Source organism: Bombina bombina, chromosome 6, assembly GCF_027579735.1.
Source record: "Bombina bombina isolate aBomBom1 chromosome 6, aBomBom1.pri, whole genome shotgun sequence".
Classification (NCBI taxonomy): domain Eukaryota; kingdom Metazoa; phylum Chordata; class Amphibia; order Anura; family Bombinatoridae; genus Bombina; species Bombina bombina.
In genome coordinates, this window is record NC_069504.1 from 1,145,023,171 (window position 1) to 1,145,045,312 (window position 22,142).

Here is a 22,142-nt window from a genome sequence, read left to right on the forward strand (position 1 = left end):
CTACAAATATCTAAACATCTCCCTCACAAATAAAAAAAAGATCGCCTTCAGCCTAAGGAAACAGTCCCATTACACATAAGGAAAGTTATCAGTCTCCTCTCACATACAAACGTGCCTGCACTCTGCCCGAATAAACCCTTAACCAAGGATTATTATGTCCCAAAAAAAAAATGCAGTCTCTTGTTTGTTCCTTTTTTTTTTAAAAACAAAACCTGAAAAGTGCAAGTCTCCAGTAACTAGAAGACAAAAAGCACTTACCTGCATATTCAGCTGTCGGGCATGAAGACAGCTCACAAGGTGTGAAAGGACACATACTCCTATCAGAGACCTGTAGAAAAAGAAAGAACAGAGTAACCAACTCTGGCTTTCTATACCATAGGCAGCAATATGTTAGAAAACAAAGCAAAACCACCTCACCACTTTCCAACCGCTTAAAAGCCACCACTACTCTTACTCAAGACACTGATGTGGACTCAGCTAAACCCAAATCCTTGCTTGCAGGGAAAAGTAGCCAAAAAATGAATAATTATCTTCAGACACCAACTTCACATCCTCCATTAACAGAGGCAAAGAGAATGACTGGGGGTTATGGGTAAGGGAAGTGACACTAAAAGGGACAGTCTAGGCCAAAATAAACTTTCATGATTCAGATAGAGCATATAATTTTAAACAATTTTCCAATTTACTTTTATCACCAATTTTGCTTTGTTCTCTTGGTATTCTTAGTTGAAAGCTTAACCTAGGCGGTTCATATGCTAATTTCTTGAAGCCCACCTCTTTCAGATTGCATTTTAACAGTTTTTCACCACTAGAGGGTGTTAGTTCACGTATTTCATATAGATAACACTGCTCGTGCACAAGAAGTTATCTGTCGAGCAGGCACTGGTTGGCTAGACTGCAAGTCTGTCAAAGAACTGAAAAAAGGGGCAGTTTGCAGAGGCTTAGATACAAGATAATCACAGAGGTTAAAAGTATATTATAACTGTTAGTTATACAAAACTGGGAAATGGGTAATAAAGGGATTATCTATCTTTTAAAACAATAAAAATTCTGGTGTAGACTGTCCCTTTAACAGCTCTGCTGGGGTGCTCTTTGCCTCCCCCTGCTGGCCAGGAGTGAATATCCCACTAGTAATTGGAATGACGTTGTGGACTCTCCATGTCTTAGGAAAGAAATATAGTTTTACTTTACTGTCCCTTTAATCAGTATAATTTATTGAATTAAACAACTAGTTAAGAGGTAAAAGTGACTGAGGTACGGATTTGTGAAATGCGACGGAGCAGCTTGTGTGTGTACCGATACATGTTCTGCATCTTATAGTCACAGCTTGTGTGTGTGTGTACTGATACATGTTCCGCATCTTATAGTCACAGCTTGTGTGTGTGTGTACTGATACATGTTCCGCATCTTATAGTCACAGCTTGTGTGTGTGTGTACTGATACATGTTCCGCATCTTATAGTCACAGCTTGTGTGTGTGTACTGATACATGTTCCGCATCTTATAGTCACAGCTTGTGTGTGTGTACTGATACATGTTCCGCATCTTATAGTCACAGCTTGTGTGTGTGTACTGATACATGTTCCGCATCTTATAGTCACAGCTTGTGTGTGTGTGTACTGATACATGTTCTGCATCTTATAGTCACAGCTTGTGTGTGTGTGTACTGATACATGTTCTGCATCTTATAGTCACAGCTTGTGTGTGTGTGTACTGATACATGTTCTGCATCTTATAGTCACAGCTTGTGTGTGTGTACTGATACATGTTCTGCATCTTATAGTCACAGCTTGTGTGTGTGTACTGATACATGTTCTGCATCTTATAGTCACAGCTTGTGTGTGTGTACTGATACATGTTCTGCATCTTATAGTCACAGCTTGTGTGTGTGTACTGATACATGTTCTGCATCTTATAGTCACAGCTTGTGTGTGTGTACTGATACATGTTCTGCATCTTATAGTCACAGCTTGTGTGTGTGTACTGATACATGTTCTGCATCTTATAGTCACAGCTTGTGTGTGTACTGATACATGTTCTGCATCTTATAGTCACAGCTTGTGTGTGTGTACTGATACATGTTCTGCATCTTATAGGCCAGTGTTACACTGGAAATCATTACAAATGCTAAAGATGTGACCATGACAGGTTGTACGTCTTCTAGCAAACACGGCTGAATGGCTCCTCGTGCAATTAGCACAATGCGCAGCACATTTACTCTTGGGGTATTAGTAAAAGTGATAGAGAGTGTGTGTGTGCCCAGCTCACCTAGTTTTAAGAGTAGAAATCCTTTAAAAAAAAAAAATACATTTCCTTCAGTGAAACAGAGTGCCAATTTCTAGATTTAAAATGATTGTAAAGTTGAATGACTTAAAGCACAGTATTTAAAAATACTCTTAAAAACCTGGGCACTTTAAGACATTAAACTTTACAATGACGCTTTTTTTTTTTTAATTCTTACTTTTTCGTTACTATAAACTTACCGCCAAACCTACGCCCGCATCTCCTTCAGTATTTAGCATATTGATGACTTCCAATCGTGTGCCTCACAAGCTGGACGCCAAAGTGGGCATATGATTGGAGAAGTCGGCTTGTCATCGATATGCTAAATACTGAAGGAGATGCAGGCGGAGGTAAGTTTACAGTAACAAAAAGGTAAGAATTTAAAAAAAGAAGCGTCATTGTAAAGTTCAATGACTTAAAGTGTACATGTTTTTGGGCTTTAAGTCATTCAACTTTACTATCACTTTAAACTCTGTCCAAACCTACAGCTGTTCATATGGCAAAGGGTGGATAAAGTATGAACAAGCATGAAAGGATTTAAAAGGGCTGAAAGTTTCACAAAGTAACCGCCCCTAGCATCAAACGAAGAGCAGCGAAATCTTTAGATAATTTAGAAATAAATGTTCCCTGAAATCACCTTCCACCTTTTAGTAACTGCATTTACAAGCAAAAAGCAAGAGCACCCGGGTTTATATGCACTCAGCTCACAACATATTGCATCAGCTGAGAGAGGTAAGCAATATGCCTCGTTGTATTGGGAGCTAAAGTAACAATACAGTCATTTTACACAGAAATGTATTGCAAAAGATCTGCATAAAAAAGCTTTTACAAAAAGATCGTTATGCAAACACAAGATGGAAGAAACTTCAGGTTACAGATTTGCAACACTAAGAATTTGCCTTTTATTTTATCCAGATTCATTAAAAACAAATGAAAGCAGCGTATCTTGTGACTGCTGACACCTCAGGCAATAAGCTCTAAACACTAACTACTTTATGTGAGCAATTCTTCTTCATAGGAAAACCACCTGAGAAAGACAAGCATTTTAACATACGTATACATCACCAGCACTGTGCAACAATAGGGCCAATAGAAAAACTGTTTAAAGGGACATTCCGCTCAAAATTTAAATGCACGCAGATGAATTACATCTTTGAATAGAAACATACAGGTGACCCTCGTTTTACAACGGTTTCGATTTACAACCATTCCTTCTGGAACCTAACCCCGGCGTAAACTGAGGGCTACCTGTATTTGCAATATAAATGCATTGGCAAAAATGCTTCTAGTAAGAGTTATAACTGTTTTAGTGTTAGAATTTTTCTGTGCATGTGAAGCATAGCTAGATATTCTCAGTGCACCAACATTTTAAATACTGCAACTGCTCAGAGAGCCAGGGGGGTTTGTATCATGTCAGCAATTACACTGAGACACTACCAGATGGTACAAGCACTTTAGGCTCTCTGAGCAAGAGATGTGTGTAAAATGCTGGTGCACGGAGCATACTTAAATACACTTTTGAAATAGCTACAGCTTTCATTACGAGCATTCTTGCTAATGTATGTATATTACAAAAATGCTTTTGTTCAAAACTGAAATGCAGCCATGTGGATTCCAATTTAGGCTGAAATGTCCCTTTAATAGACTTATTTTTAAATAAACAACAGTATTAAGATTCTGCAGGTTACCACACAGCATCAATTACTTTGACTGTGGGTTGTGATTTACAGTCTAGTTGTTTTAACATTATATTTTACAAAACTAGTGTATGTATCAATACCACCCAATTGAGTTGTTATGCTGACCTGATTTTAGGAATACCCCATGTCTACGTTTACAAGTAATTTGTAGCAATTATAGGCCAAATACTACAAAGATGGAATTATTGGTTTAACGCTATTTGCTATGCTTAGACTACGAGCTAATTAGCGGTCACTACATAAAATTATATATTTATAGAATTAAGACACCACAGGACATTTATCTAGAGGGATTTTTACACAAATTTAACCCTTCTATTGTCAAGGGCAGAAAATAAAACTAAGGGGTAAAAAAAACTTTATTAAAATAAAGTTATACAAAAAATAAACACTATTTAAATAAATGTCACTATACCAGGAGACAGAAGGGGAGGGACAAAGACAATGGCTTAATCAATGACCTGTGATTTTTAACATGTAGTTTTTATCACTGGCTGTCACAGTGATCACATGACCATGCTTGTATCTAGGCTCCATTCTGGCTGTCACAGTGATTGCATGCACAGTAGCTGTACTGCTGCCGAGTAGTCTCACATGCAGACATGGTATCACAGGGGCCCCGGTCCCTACGATCCCTAGCCTAGGGTGTTCCCCATTACACAATTTCTGCACTGCTTCACATCTGCTAATAGCGCAGGGTACAATGCAGGTCGTTAAGGAGTTAAATATAATAAAAACAAAATGTCATCTGTTTATGTAGTAAATGTGGAAAAGTACAGCAGCGATACACATCAGGCAGGAGTGCACACAGTGATAATGCCATGTATTATATTTTAGGTTACAATTTAAAAATAAAACTCATTAAAAACGGTCACAATGAAATGCTTCAAACTATTTTTCCTGGCAGTCATTTCACATATCTTAAAACCAAGGTTTAGCAGCAGGAACCAAGGCTGGTGGAAGACGGGACAGTGAGCTACCGACACAAAGTTAGGGCCCGAATTTAAAAACAGAATTTATGCTTACCTGATAAATTACTTTCTCTTGCGGTGTATCCAGTCCACGGATTCATCCTTACTTGTGGGATATTCTCATTCCCTACAGGAAATGGCAAAGAGAACACACAGCAGAGCTGTCCATATAGCTCCCCCTCTGGCTCCGCCCCCCAGTCATTCGACCGACGGTTAGGAGAAAAAGGAGAAACCATAGGGTGCAGTGGTGACTGTAGTTTGAACAATACATTTTAACCTGACTTAATTGCCAGGGCGGGCCGTGGACTGGATACACCGCAAGAGAAAGTAATTTATCAGGTAAGCATAAATTCTGTTTTCTCTTGCAAGGTGTATCCAGTCTACGGATTCATCCTTACTTGTGGGATACCAATACCAAAGCTTTAGGACACGGATGAAGGGAGGGAACAAGTCAGGCACCTTAAACGGAAGGCACCACTGCTTGCAAAACCTCTCTCCCAAAAATAGCCTCCGAAGAAGCAAAAGTATCGAATTTGTAAAATTTGGCAAAAGTATGCAGTGAAGACCAAGTCGCTGCCTTACAAATCTGTTCAACAGAAGCCTCATTCTTGAAGGCCCAAGTAGAAGCCACAGCTCTGGTGGAATGAGCTGTAATTCGTTCAGGAAGCTGCTGCCCAGCAGTCTCATAAGCCAATCGGATGATGCTTTTCAACCAGAAGGAAAGAGGTAGCCGTCGCTTTTTGACCTCTCCTCTTACCAGAATAGACAACAAACAAGGATGATGTTTGTCTGAAATCCTTAGTTGCTTGTAAAAAGAATTTCAAAGCACGAATCACATCAAGATTGTGTAAATCCGTTCCTTCTTAGAAGCTGGATTAGGACACAAAGAAGGAACAATGATCTCCTGGTTAATGTTCTTATTAGAAAACAACTTTAGGAAGAAAACCAGGTTTGGTACGCAAAACTACCTTATCTGCATGGAACACCAGATAGGGTGAATTACACTGCAAAGCAGACAATTCTGAAACTCTTCGAGCAGAAGATATAGCTACCAAAAACAAAACTTTCCAAGATAATAACTTAATATCTATGGAATGTTAAGGTTCAAACGGAACCCCTTGAAGAACTGAAAGAACTAAATTTAGACTCCATGGAGGAGCCACAGGTTTATAGACAGGATTGATTCTGACTAACGCCTGTGTAAACGCTTGAACATCTGGTACTTCTGCCAGACGCTTGTGTAAAAGGATAGACAGAGCGGATATCTGCCCCTTTAAGGAACTAGCTGATAAACCTTTCTCCAATCCTTCTTGGAGAAAAGACAATATTCTTGGAATCCTAATTTTACTCCACGAGTAACCCTTGGATTCACACCAACAAAGATATTTCCTCCATATCTTATGGTAAATTTTCCTGGTGACAGGTTTTCTAGCTTGAATCAGAGTATCTATGACTGATTCAGAGAACCCACGCTTGGATAGAATTAAGCGTTCAATCTCCAAGCAGTCAGCTGCAGAGAAACTAGATTTGGATGCTTGAATGGACCCTGTATCAGAAGATCCTGCCTCATTGGCAGTGTCCATGGTGGAACAGATGACATGTCCACTAGGTCTGCATACCAAGTCCTGCGTGGTCACGCAGGCGCTATCAGAATTACCGAGGCCTTCTCCTGTTTGATTCTGGCTACCAGCCGAGGGAGAAGGGGAAACGGTGGAAAGACATAGGCCAGATTGAAGGACCAAGGCGCTACTAAAGCATCTATCAATGCCGCCTTGAGATCCCTGGACCTAGATCCGTAAAGAGGAAGTTTGGTGTTCTGACGGGACGCCATCAGATCCAACTCTGGAATGCCCCAAAGCTGAGTCAGCTGAGCAAATACTTCTGGGTGGAGTTCCCACTCCCACGGGTGGAAAGCTTGACGACTTAGGAAATCCGCTTCCCAGTTGTCTACTCCTGGGATGTGAATTGCAGATAGGTGGCAAGAGTGATCCTCCGCCCACCTGATTATCTTGGTTACTTCCTTCATCGCTAAGGAACTCTTTGTTCCTCCCTGATGATTGATGTATGCTACAGTCGTGATGTTGTCCGACTGAAATCTGATGAACTTGGCCACCGCTAGCTGAGGCCATGCCTGGAGTGTATTGAATATCGCTCTCAGTTCCAAAATGTTTAAATCGGCAGAAGAGACTCTTCCCGAGACCATAGGCCCTGAGCTTTCAGTGTGCCCCAGACCGCGCCCCAGCCTAACAGACTGGCGTCTGTCATTACAATGATCCACTCCGGTCTGCGGAAGCACATTCCCTGAGACAGGTGATCCTGAGACAACCACCAGAGAAGAGAATCTCTGGTTTTCTGATCCAGTTGGATTTGAGGAGACAAATCCGCATAATCCCCATTCCACTGTTTGAGCATGCACAATTTCAGTGGTCTGAGATGAATTAGAGCAAAAGGGACTACGTCCATTGCTGCTACCATTAATCCGATTACCTCCATGCACTGAGCTACAGATGGCCGAGGAATGGAATGAAGAGCTCGGCAAGTGCTTAGAAGCTTTAACCTTCTGACCTCTGTCAGAAATATTTTCATTTCTGCCGAGTCTATTAATGTTACCAGGAAGGGAACCCTTGTGAGTGGGGACAGAGAACTTTTTTCGGTGTTCACCTTCCACCCGTGAGACCTTAGAAAGGCCAGAATAATATCCGTATGAGCCTTGGCTCTGGGAAAAGACGACGCCTGTATTAAGATGTCGTCCAGATAGGGTGCTACTGCAATGCCCCGCGGTCTTAGTACCGCTAGAAGGGACCCTAGCACCTTTGTGAAAATTCTGGGAGTGGTGGCCAACCCGAAGGGAAGGGCCATGAACTGGTAATGCTTGTCCAGAAAAGCGAACCTTAGGAACTGATGGTGATCTTTGTGGATAGGAATATGAAGGTACGCATCCTTTAAATCCACGGTAGTCATATATTGACCTTCCTGGATCATCGGTAAGATTGTCCGAATGGTCTCCATCTTGAAGGATGGAACTCTGAGGAATTTGTTTAGAATTTTTAGATCCAGGATTGGTCTGAAAGTTCCTTCCATTTTGGGAACGACAAACAGATTAGAGTAAAAACCCAGTCCTTGTTCTGTAATTGGGACTGGATATATCACTCCCATCTTGAGTAGATCTTCTACACAGCGTAAGAACGCCTCTTTCTTTGTCTGGTCTGAAGACAGACGAGAAATGTGGAACCTTCCCCTTGGAGGAGAGTCCTTGAATTCTAGAAGATATCCCTGAGCAACTATCTCTAATGCCCAGGGATCGGGAACATCTCTTGCCCAGGCCTGAGCAAAGAGATAGAGTCTGCCCCCTACCAGATCCGGTTCCGGATCTGGGGCTACCCCTTCATGCTCTCTTAGTAGTAGCTGCAGGCTTCTTGGCCTGTTTACCCTTGTTCCAGCCCTGCAAAGGCTTCCAAGTCGCCTTGGGCTGTGGAGAGTTACACTCTTGTTTTGCGGTCACAGAGGTTGAGGTAGGACCGTTCCTGAAGTTGCGAAAGGAACGAAAATTAGCCTTGTTTTTAGCCTTAAAAGGCCTATCTTGCGGGAGGGCATGGCCCTTTCCCCCAGTGATATCCGAAATAATCTCTTTCAACTCAGGCCCGAAAAGTGTCTTTCCCTTGAAAGGAATATTCAGTAACTTTGTCTTAGACGACACATAGGCTGACCATGATTTAAGCCAAAGCTCTCTGCGCTCCATGATGGCAAAACCCGAATTTTTCGCCGCTAACTTAGTTAATTGCAAAGCGGCATCTGTGATAAAAGAATTGGCCAGCTTTAGAGCCTTAATTCTATCCATAATTTCGTCATATGAGGTCTCCGTCTGGAGCGACTCCTCCAGCGCCTCAAACCAGAAAGCCGCTGCAGTAGTCACTGGAATAATGCAGGCAATAGATTGGAGAAGGAAACCTTGTTGAACAAATATTTTCTTTAGTAAACCTAATTTTTTATCCATAGGATCTTTGAACGCACAACTGTCTTCAATTGGTATGGTTGTGCGCTTGGCAAGTGTTGAAACTGCCCCCTCTACCTTAGGGACCATCTGCCACGCGTCACGCCTGGGATCAGTAATGGGGAACATTTTCTTAAAGATAGGGGGGGAACAAAGGGTACACCTGGTCTCTCCCACTCCCTATCCACAATATCCGCCACCTTCTTCGGGATCGGAAACGCATCAGTGTATACTGGGACTTCTAGATATCTGTCCATTTTACACAATTTCTCTGGGACCACCATGGGGTCGCAATCATCTAGCGTAGCTAATACCTCCTTAAGCAGGACGCGGAGGTGTTCAAGCTTAAACTTTAACGCTAAGGAATCTGAGTCTGCCCGCTGAGAAACCTTTCCAGTGTCAGAAATTTCTCGCCAACACTTCAGAGTGTTGTGAGGGTACAACAGATAAACCCTCCAAAGCATCTGATTGCTCATACTCTGTTCTTAAAACCGAGCTATCACGCTTTTTAGGAAAAACTGGAAGTTTGGACAAAAATGCTGCAAGGGAATTATCCATAACTGCTGCTAATTGTTGTAATGTAATAGGGGCCAATGCGCTAGAGGTACTAGGCATCGCTTGCGCGGGCGTAACTGGTGTCGACACATGGGGAGAGGAAGGTGGGCTATCCTCATTACCTTCTGTTAAAGAATCATCTTGGGCTCCATTTTTAAGCGAAACATCGTGGTCTTTAAAATGCCTAGATACATTAGCAAACTTAACACACAAATCTAAAGGGGGTTCCACCATGGCCACTAAACACATAGAGCAACATCTATCTGCAGGCTCAGACATGTTAAACAGACTTAGCACTCAAATACTGAAATATACAATTTGAGGAAAAACGGTACTGTGCCTTTAAATAATAAAAGCGCACACTTTTTTACTAAATCTGAAAAAATGATCCAATCTTTATGAAATTTTTACCACACTATCTTAATGCTTTGGAATGATTGCACAGTAAATTTCAAGTCAATTAACCCCTTAATTCCGAACCGGAGCAACCTAAAGCTGACAACCGGTCAGCAAACTACAGCACCGTGCCACAGCAATCTGCTGTGGCCCTACCTTGCCCCTGGGGATTAATTTGATGAAAATAAGCCTCTATGAAGTCCTTCAGTAATCTTTGGACCCTCCACGTGAAGCTGCATGAAGCTGTCTGCAATATGGACTGCGCAACTGAGGCGCGAAATTTAGGCCCCCTCCCTCTCCAGAGTTGTGGGGCCTTCAAAACCCTAAATAGGTGTCTAAAATTCTGCCATGTGGAATAAAACCCCATAAAACACTAATAAAACTTGTATAACGATTATATTTTCACAGTGAAATAATCGATTGCCCTTTAACAGTGTCCACCAGTCTTTGAGCCCTGTTAAATAAGCCTTCCTTCTATAGTGAGTCTCAGAATATGGCTTACCTTCCCCACATGGGGATTCTTGTCAGTCTTCTAGCATTACTAAGTCTTGACTAGAAAAAGATGACTGAACATACCTTATAGCAGTTAAGCCTGCAAACTGTTCCCCCCAACTGAAGTTTTCTGGTACTCCTCAGTCATGCGTAGGAACAGAAGTGGATTTTAGTTACAACATGCTAAAATCATTTTCCTCAGCAGAATAATTCTTCACTTTCTGCTACAGAGTAAATAGTACAAACCGGCACTATTTAAAAATAAACTTTTGATTGAAGATAGAAAAACTACAAATCTAACACCACATTCACTTTACCCTCCCGTGGAGATGCTACTTGTTAGAGCGGCAAAGAGAATGACTGGGGGGCGGAGCCAGAGGGGGAGCTATATGGACAGCTCTGCTGTGTGTTCTCTTTGCCACTTCCTGTAGGGAATGAGAATATCCAACAAGGATGAATCCGTGGACTGGATACACCTTGCAAGAGAAATGAAGGTAAATCCTAATGTTTGTGAAACACTAGGATTTACCAGTGCAACAACTAAAGGGGACTTTCAGTCATAAAGTAAAAAATACGTCATGCAGAAAGCAATTTTATTTGTCTGAAGAGTTCACCGTGCAGAGTGCCTCAGACCACCCACGGCAGAACGCCATTTTGTCAATAAGGTGACGTTTCCACCTCTTAGGCAATACCCGTGGAGGCCAGCTGGCACTATGCCGGGTAGCTAGCACACTATTGGCTAAGATCATCTCACTGCAAAATAGCGTTCTGCTGTGGGCAACCTGAGGCGTTGTGGGTGCGGTGAACGCTGTAGACAAATAAAGGAACTTTCATCATGACGTATTTTACACTTAATGACTGAAAGTCCCCTTTATTTGTACCACTGATAAATCCTAGCGTTTCAAAAACACTAGGATTTACCTTCACTGTAAAGGAACAGTATACTGTAAAACTGTTTTTCCCTTAATGTGTTTCCAAATACTTTATTTACCAGCTGCAGAGAATAAATTGTATGAGATTTGCTTTTTAAGCTTTTTGTGTTTTAGCTGGTTTTGTGTTTTGAGGCAACAACCTAATAAAATGGGTTGAGTTTGTAGATATAATCAGATCTCATTACTTTATCACACTATGTACATATACATGTGTCTGTATCTTATATCTGTAGGTATAATCAGATCTCATTACTGTATCACATTACTATGTACATATACATGTGTATCATATCTGTAGGTATAATCAGATCTCATTACTGTATCACACTGTGTACATATACATGTGTCTGTATCTTATATCTGTAGGTATAATCAGATCTCATTACTTTATCACACTATGTACATATACATGTGTCTGTATCTTATATCTGTAGGTATAATCAGATCTCATTACTGTATCACACTGTGTACATATACATGTGTCTGTATCTTATATCTGTAGGTATAATCAGATCTCATTACTGTATCACATTACTATGTACATATACATGTGTATCATATCTGTAGGTATAATCAGATCTCATTACTGTATCACACTGTGTACATATACATGTGTCTGTATCTTATATCTGTAGGTATAATCAGATCTCATTACTTTATCACACTATGTACATATACATGTGTCTGTATCTTATATCTGTAGGTATAATCAGATCTCATTACTGTATCACACTGTGTACATATACATGTGTCTGTATCTTATATCTGTAGGTATAATCAGATCTCATTACTGTATCACATTGTGTACATATACATGTGTCTATCTTATATCTGTAGGTATAATCAGATCTCATTACTGTATCACATTGTGTACATATACATGTGTCTATCTTATATCTGTAGGTATACTGTATTTACCAGCTGCAGAGAATAAATTGTATGAGATTTGCTTTTTTTAAGCTTTTTGTGTTTTAGCTGGTTTTGTGTTTTGAGGCAACAACCTAATAAAATGGGTTGAGTTTGTAGATATAATCAGATCTCATTACTTTATCACACTATGTACATATACATGTGTCTGTATCTTATATCTGTAGGTATAATCAGATCTCATTACTGTATCACATTACTATGTACATATACATGTGTATCATATCTGTAGGTATAATCAGATCTCATTACTGTATCACACTGTGTACATATACATGTGTCTGTATCTTATATCTGTAGGTATAATCAGATCTCATTACTTTATCACACTATGTACATATACATGTGTCTGTATCTTATATCTGTAGGTATAATCAGATCTCATTACTGTATCACACTGTGTACATATACATGTGTCTGTATCTTATATCTGTAGGTATAATCAGATCTCATTACTGTATCACATTACTATGTACATATACATGTGTATCATATCTGTAGGTATAATCAGATCTCATTACTGTATCACACTGTGTACATATACATGTGTCTGTATCTTATATCTGTAGGTATAATCAGATCTCATTACTTTATCACACTATGTACATATACATGTGTCTGTATCTTATATCTGTAGGTATAATCAGATCTCATTACTGTATCACACTGTGTACATATACATGTGTCTGTATCTTATATCTGTAGGTATAATCAGATCTCATTACTGTATCACATTGTGTACATATACATTTGTCTATCTTATATCTGTAGGTATAATCAGATCTCATTACTGTATCACATTGTGTACATATACATGTGTCTGTATCTTATATCTGTAGGTATAATCAGATCTCATTACTGTATCACACTGTGTACATATACATGTGTCTATCTTATATCTGTAGGTATAATCAGATCTCATTACTTTATCACATTGTGTACATATACATTTGTCTGTATCTTATATCTGTAGGTATAATCAGATCTCATTACTGTATCACACTGTGTACATATACATGTGTCTGTATCTTATATCTGTAGGTATAATCAGATCTCATTACTGTATCACATTGTGTACATATACATGTGTCTGTATCTTATAATCTGTAGGTATAATCAGATCTCATTACTGTATCACACTGTGTACATATACATGTGTCTTTACCTTATATCTGTAGGTATAATCAGATCTCATTACTATATCACATTGTGTACATATACACGTGTCATTAGCTTATATCTGTAGGTATAATCATATCTCATTACTATATCACACTGTGTAAATATACATGTCTGTATCTTATAGCTGTAGGTATAATCAGATCTCATTACTGTATCACATTGTGTACATATACATGTGTCTTTATCCTATATCTGTAGGTATAATCAGATCTCATTACTGTATCTCATTGTGTACATATACATGTGTCTGTATCTTATATCTGTAGGTATAATCAGATCTCATTACTGTATCACATTGTGTACATATACATGTGTCTGTATCTTATATCTGTAGGTATAATCAGAACTCATTACTATATCACATTGTGTACATATACATGTGTCTGTATCTTATATCTGTAGGTATAATCAGATCTCATTACTGTATCACATTGTGTACATATACATGTGTCTATCTTATATCTGTAGGTATAATCAGATCTCATTACTGTATCACACTGTGTACATATACATGTGTCTTTATCTTATATCTGTAGGTATAATCAGATCTCATTACTGTATCACATTGTGTACATATACATGTGTCTATCTTATATCTGTAGGTATAATCAGATCTCATTACTATATCACATTGTGTACATATACATGTGTCTGTATCTTATATCTGTAGGTATAATCAGATCTCATTACTGTATCACATTGTGTACATATACATGTGTCTGTATCTTATATATGTAGGTATAATCAGATCTCATTACTGTATCACATTGTGTACATATACATGTGTCTGTATCTTATATCTGTAGGTATAATCAGATCTCATTACTTTATCACACTGTGTACATATACATGTGTCTGTATCTTATATCTGTAGTATAATCAGATCTCATTACTGTATCACATTGTGTACATATATGTGTCTGTATCTTATATCTGTAGGTATAATCAGATCTCATTACTATATCACACTGTGTACATATACATGTGTCTGTATCTTATATCTGTAGGTATAATCAGATCTCATTACTGTATCACATTGTGTACATATACATGTGTCTTTATCTTATATATGTAGGTATAATCAGATCTCATTACTGTATCACATTGTGCACATATACATGTGTCTTTATCTTATATCTGTAGGTATAATCAGATCTCATTACTGTATCACATTGTGTACATATACATGTGTCTATCTTATATCTGTAGGTATAATCAGATCTCATTACTGTATCACATTGTGTACATATACATGTGTCTGTATCTTATATCTGTAGGTATAATCAGATCTCATTACTGTATCACATTGTGTACATATACATGTGTCTGTATCTTATATCTGTAGGTATAATCAGATCTCATTAATGTATCACACTGTGTACATATACATGTGTCTTTATCTTATATATGTAGGTATAATCAGATCTCATTACTGTATTACACTGTGTACATATACATGTGTCTGTATCTTATATCTGTAGGTATAATCAGATCTCATTACTTTATCACACTGTGTACATATACATGTGTCTGTATCTTATAACTGTAGGTATAATCAGATCTCATTACTGTATCACATTGTGTACATATACATGTGCCTTTATCTTATATCTGTAGGTATAATCAGATCTCATTACTGTATCACATTGTGTACATATACATGTGTCTGTATCTTATATCTGTAGGTATAATCAGATCTCATTACTGTATCACATTGTGTACATATACATGTGTCTGTATCTTATATCTGTAGGTATAATCAGATCTCATTACTGTATCACACTGTGTACATATACATGTGTCTGTATATTATATCTGTAGGTATAATCAGATCTCATTACTGTATCACATTGTGTACATATACATGTGTCTTTATCTTATATCTGTAGGTATAATCAGATCTCATTACTGTATCACATTGTGTACATATACATGTGTCTGTATCTTATATCTGTAGGTATAATCAGATCTCATTACTGTATCACACTGTGTACATATACATGTGTCTGTATCTTATATCTGTAGATATAATCAGATCTCATTACTATATCACACTGTGTACATATACATGTGTCTTTATCTTATATCTGTAGGTATAATCAGATCTCATTACTGTATCACATTGGGTACATATACATATGTCTGTATCTTATATCTGTAGGTATAATCAGATCTCATTACTGTATCACATTGTGTACATATACATGTGTCTTTATCTTATATCTGTAGGTATAATCAGATCTCATTACTGTATCACATTGTGTACATATACATGTGTCTTTATCTTATATCTGTAGGTATAATCAGATCTCATTACTGTATGACACTGTGTACACATACATGTGTCTGTATCTTATATCTGTAGGTATAATCAGATCTCATTACTGTATCACATTGTGTACATATACATGTGTCTGTATCTTATATCTGTAGGTATAATCAGATCTCATTACTTTATCACATTGTGTACATATACATGTGTATGTATCTTATATCTGTAGGTATAATCAGATCTCATTACTGTATCACACTGTACATATACATGTGTCTGTATCTTATATCTGTAGGTATAATCAGATCTCATTACTGTATCACATTGTGTACATATACCTGCTTCTTTATCTTATATATGTAGGTATAATCAGATCTCATTACTGTATCACATTGTGTACATATACATGTGTCTGTATCTTATATCTGTAGGTATAATCAGATATCATTACTGTATCACACTGTGTACATATACATGTGTCTGTATCGTATATCTGTAGGTATAATCAGATCTCATTACTGTATCACATTGTGTACATATACATGTGTCTGTATCTTATAACTGTAGGTATAATCAGATCTCATGCATTTAAACAACAGGAAGGCTGAGAGAACGCTGGAAATATACAAAATCAGAATCTTTTATGATGATTATTTAACAAAAGATGCGCTGTTTTTCTCTTTGAGGCAAATAATATTATAACCACATGGAATAAGTGTGTGATACGACTGATAAAATGGGGAAACTAGTCTGAAGAATGTCAGATATTGAGCACTATTGTGATTTTATTCTTCTTATTGGTTTACACAGGAATTATAGCTCACATCACTCTGTATTCATCTGATACGAGACTGGAATCTATGACAATTTTCCGTTTGCAACGTATGTGACTTTGTGCTGCCTGCAACTGGTTTTGTTCCTAGCACTTAAAAGGGACAGTAAAGTCATAATTTAGTCTTTCTTGATTTAGACAGAACAGTTTACTTCTATTATTTAATTTGCTTCCTTCTCGTTATCCTTTGCTGAAAGGTTTATCTAGGAAAGCTCAGGAGCAGCAAAGAACCTAGGTTCTAGCTGCTGATTGGTCGCTGCATATATGTAGCAATTGTGATTGGCTCACCCATGTGTTTAGTTAGAAACCAATAGTACACTGCTGCTCCTACAACAAATGATACCCAGAGAATGAAGCAAATTTGATAATAGAAGTAAACTGGAAAGTTTTTTTAAAATTGTATGTTCTACCTAATTCATGAAAAAAGATTTTTGGGCTCCATGTCCCTTTAACTGCTGTGTTGAATGTGGAGATACAAACAAGTAATACCATGGCATTACACAATAATCTATAGCTCCTTCACAGAACCTCAGAATACTTGTAAGTGAATCCTGCCAGATGAGTGTAATTGTGCAACAGACTATTGCCACATGCTATTCAGTGTGAGGCGTCACAATCACACAGCCTAGTACTGGCCAGCGGGGAGGAACAAACATACTATATCTACCTTTTAGCTGCACTCGGGTAGCAGAATAAGGATCGGTTCCTAGAGATGCTGCCGGTAGCCAAAAAGAGAGAGAAATGCAGTGGTTACGCTTTTACATGCCATGTCTATGCACGTAAAAATAAGACTAAACAGCAATAAGTTATACAATAACACTATAAGAAGTGCGTCTCTCTCTAAAGCAAGAAGTAGTCGCTTATTGTCCAATCCTGCGTCATTTCTGGTGCTATATTACATTTAAACTATACTTACATAGTGAACGCTTTCGCTTGTTCTTTAGTTTTCGCCGTTTATTCAGCCCAGCTTTTGAAGGAGAATCTTCTTTGGACTTCGAATGGTTCGATACCTTCGAGGAGTTCTGCTGACTGAAGTGAGTAGGAACATGGCGCGCCAACCCTCCTTGTGAAGCAAAACTGGCATTGCAGCCGCCAACCACACACTGCAGAGAAGGGAGAAACAGCGTTTTCACACCTTAGTCTCCACTGTAGTTATAACAAAAGAAGTGAACAGAGGAAATGTTCACCTTAATCAAAATAAGATTAAACTAGCAATAACTGCATAGCAATCTGAGCATTTGAAACTTCACTTTGTGTTTGCCAGAGGCCCAGGTTTGGTACGGTAAGGCAGCTCTGTGGTTGTGTGGGGACAGTTTCTATATGAGGCCCAGGTTTGGTACAGTAACGCAGCTCTGTGGTCGTGTGGGGACAGTTTCTATACGAGGCCTAGGTTTGGTACGGTAAAGGCAGCTCTGTGGTGTGTGGGGACAGTTTCTATACGAGGCCCAGGTTTGGTACAGTAACGCAGCTCTGTGGTCGTGTGGGGACAGTTTCTATACGAGGCCCATGTGAGGTACATGTCTCTTCTTGTGGTCTTTTTTCCTAACCACACTGTTCTGTGTACACTATTTTATGTGCTGTTGCCTTAGTAGTTTTTGCAATAAATGGGACATTATTACCATGTAGTGTATTTACCTGTGTAACTCATTACCTATTTACACAATTGTGCTATGGATCCCATCTCCTCCCCAGACCTCCCATAGATTTGTTACTCTTACACACACCCACATACTAAGGCTTATTCCCCATCACCTTGTTCCTACATGTTCCTTACTCTTCTGAGAGCATGTTCCTCACTAAGCCTTATCAGGTATTTCCCCGTCACTGTCCTCTATATACCTTTCAGCAATGTGACCCTATTACAGCCTGAAGGACTAGACCAAGTGTGACACTCCCAGGTTAACTAATCTTTTCTTACAAAGAGCTGCTCCCATTACACTAGTATTGTATAACTAAACATGTCAGATGTGGTCATTACATTCGACCCAACAGGACAAGCAAGTGGTGGCAGTAATATCTGTGACAAGAGGCAGGTGGCAGGTTAAGAAGCTATAATGGCTTCCATGGGCAGAAAAGAAGATTCAGAGGAGCAGCAAAGGCAGCGTGGGAGGCAGAAGAGCTAAAGAACGAATTTTAGCATTGCAGTTTGGGTTCTCTTGCAAGTCCCTTACCTTAAAGGGTTTATCCCCGCTGTGTGTTAACATGTGTCGCTGCAGCCAGCTCTGGCTGGTAGACGGCGTGTTGTACACCTTACACCCTTTCCAAAGGCAAACGAAAACCTGCACCAGATGAAATAAGCACATAAAACAAGAAGGTTATCATCCTGTACTGTTTTTTTCCCCACAATACGAAGAGAGAAAGCACAGTTACACCTCACAATCTTATCCCCCTATTGGCGCTACTGAAGTGGCTACACACCAGGTCACAGACACTAAACTAGTTAAAGGGACAGTTCACCCAAGAATCTTCATCCCTTTAAATTGTTCCCAATGATTCATTTTACCTGCATGAGTGTTTTAAATGGTTTACAAATAGCTCCTTTACACCTATTTTGGCATTTGAAATAGCCGATTTAGATTGTGGTATCCCAACCTCTACTGAAAGTTTCTATACTGGAGTATATTCTATTGAAACACAGCCAGCAGAAGAGATTAGACTCTCAGTGAGGGGCATGAGAAAATTATCATTTTCCATTGTTCTCTCTAAGTATTGAGCTTTAGTTTTCAAGACAAATATAAGATAAGGAAACAATTCTGTGTACACAAAGCGATAACATGAGATCTGATATTACTTGAAGCTCAACCCATTGTAATAGGCTGTGGTTTAAAAGCACAAAACAAGCTACTTCATATACACAAATTAACCAGAAAAATGCAATTTCTCATAAATTTTATACTCTGCAGCTGGTATAACAAGTCATTGAAAATACATTCATATAAAAAAAAATGTACAGTGTACTGTCCCTTTAAAGGGACATTATACACTAGATTTTTCGTTGCATAAATGTTTTGTAGATGATCCCTTTAAAAACATAATTTATGCTTACCTGATAAATTTATTTCTCTTGTAGTGTGTTCAGTCCACGGGTCATCCATTACTTATGGGATATATTCTCCTCCCCAACAGGAAGTTGCAAGAGGATCACCCAAGCAGAGCTGCTATATAGCTCCTTCCCTCACATGTCATATCCAGTCATTCGACCGAAACCAGACGAGAAAGGAGAAACTATAGGGTGCAGTGGTGACTGGAGTTGTAATTTAAAATTTAGAACCTGCCTCAAAAAGACAGGGCGGGCCGTGGACTGAACACACTACAAGAGAAATAAATTTATCAGGTAAGCATAAATTATGTTTTCTCTTGTTAAGTGTGTTCAGTCCACGGGTCATCCATTACTTATGGGATACCAATACCAAAGCTAAAGTACACGGATGATGGGAGGGACAAGGCAGGAACATTAAACAGAAGGAACCACTGCCTGTAGAACCTCTCTCGCAAAACCAGCCTCCGAAGAAGCAAAAGTGTCAAATTTGTAAAATTTTGAAAAGGTATGAAGTGAAGACCAAGTTGCAGCCTTGCAAATCTGTTCAACAGAGGCCTCATTCTTAAAAGCCCAGGTGGAAGCCACAGCTCTAGTGGAATGAGCTGTAATTCTTTCAGGGGGCTGCTGTCCAGCAGTCTCATAGGCTAAACGTATTATGCTACGAAGCCAAAAAGAGAGAGAGGTGGCCGAAGCCTTTTGACCTCTCCTCTGACCAGAATAAACGACAAACAGAGAAGAAGTTTGCCGAAAATCTTTAGTTGCCTGTAAGTAGAACTTCAGGGCACGGACTACGTCCAGATTATGCAAAAGACGTTCCTTCTTTGAAGAAGGATTAGGACATAATGAAGGAACAACAATCTCTTGATTGATATTCCTGTTAGAAACAACCTTAGGTAAAAATCCAGGTTTAGTACGCAGAACTACCTTGTCTGAATGAAAAATCAGATAAGGAGAATCGCAATGTAAGGCAGATAACTCAGAGACTCTTCGAGCCGAGGAAATAGCCATCAAAAACAGAACTTTCCAAGATAAAAGCTTAATATCAATGGAATGAAGGGGTTCAAACGGAACACCCTGAAGAACTTTAAGAACCAAGTTTAAGCTCCACGGAGGAGCAACAGTTTTAAACACAGGCTTAATCCTAGCCAAAGCCTGACAAAAAGCCTGGACATCTGGATTCTCTGCCAGACGTTTGTGTAAAAGAATAGACAGAGCAGAAATCTGTCCCTTCAACGAACTAGCGGATAAACCCTTTTCTAAACCTGCTTGTAGAAAAGCCAATATCCTAGGAATCCTAACCTTACTCCATGAGTAACTCTTGGATTCACACCAATATAAATATTTACGCCATATCTTATGGTAAATTTTTCTGTTAACAGGTTTCCGAGCCCCTATTAACGTATCAATAACCGACTCCGAAAAACCACGCTTTGATAGAATCAAGCGTTCAATCTCCATGCAGTCAGCCTCAGAGAAATTAGGCTTGGATGGTTGAAAGGACCCTGAATTAGAAGGTCCTGCCTCAGAGGCAGAGACCATGGTGGACAGGACTGCATACCAGGTCCTGCGTGGCCACGCAGGCGCTATCAGAATCACCGATGCTCTCTCCTGTTTGATCCTGGCAATCAGTCGAGGTAGCAACGGAAATGGTGGAAACACATAAGCCATGTTGAAAACCCAAGGGGCTGCTAGTGCATCTACCAGCACCGCTCCCGGGTCCCTGGACCTGGATCCGTAACAAGGAAGCTTGGCGTTCTGGCGAGATGCCATGAGATCCAGCTCCGGTTCGCCCCAACGAAGGATCAGTTGAGCAAACACCTCCGGGTGAAGTTCCCACTCCCCCGGATGAAAGGTCTGGCGACTTAGAAAGTCCGCCTCCCAGTTCTCCACGCCTGGGATGTAGATCGCTGACAAGTGACAAGAGTGCGACTTATCTTCGAATTATCTTCGAGACTTCCAACATCGCTAGGGAACTCCTGGTTCCCCCTTGATGATTGATGTAAGCCACAGTCGTGATGTTGTCCGACTGAAATCTTATGAACCTCAGTGTTGCTAACTGAGGCCAAGCTAGAAGAGCATTGAATATTGCTCTTAATTCCAGAATGTTTATTGGGAGGAGTTTCTCCTCCTGAGACCACGATCCCTGAGCCTTCAGGGAGTTCCAGACTGCACCCCAGCCTAGTAGGCTGGCATCTGTTGTTACAATCGTCCAATCTGGTCTGCGAAAAGTCATTCCTTTGGACAGATGAACCCGCGACAACCACCAGAGAAGAGAATCTCTGGCCTCCTGGTCCAGATTTAGTAAAGGGGACAGATCTGAGTAATCCCCATTCCACTGACTTAGCATGCATAGTTGCAGCGGTCTGAGATGTAGGCGCGCAAATGGCACTATGTCCATTGCCGCGACCATTAAGCCGATTACTTCCATGCACTGAGCTACTGATGGACTTGGAATGGAATGAAGGACACGGCAAGCATTTAGAATTTTTGATAACCTGGACTCCGTCAGGTAAATCTTCATCTCTACAGAATCTATAAGAGTCCCTAGAAAGGGAACCCTTGTGAGTGGG

The 22,142-nt window shown here is 39.5% G+C and overlaps 1 protein-coding gene across 3 annotated transcripts in view; it reads right to left on the reverse strand.

Annotated features, from left to right (window-relative positions):
* AEBP2 (AE binding protein 2) overlaps positions 1-22,142 on the reverse strand; it is a 181,203-nt gene that overhangs the window by 69,477 nt on the left and 89,584 nt on the right. For 2 of the 3 annotated variants that reach the window (XM_053719120.1, XM_053719121.1), the window contains exons 3-4: positions 18,704-18,811; positions 17,449-17,635 (exon numbers count right to left, since the gene is read on the reverse strand). In XM_053719120.1, coding sequence (XP_053575095.1) covers positions 17,449-17,635; positions 18,704-18,811 — 295 coding nt within the window. Of the gene's footprint in view, positions 1-17,199; positions 17,248-17,448; positions 17,636-18,703; positions 18,812-22,142 lie in introns of all 3 variants that reach the window. The other variant, XM_053719119.1, reaches the window with a different exon arrangement.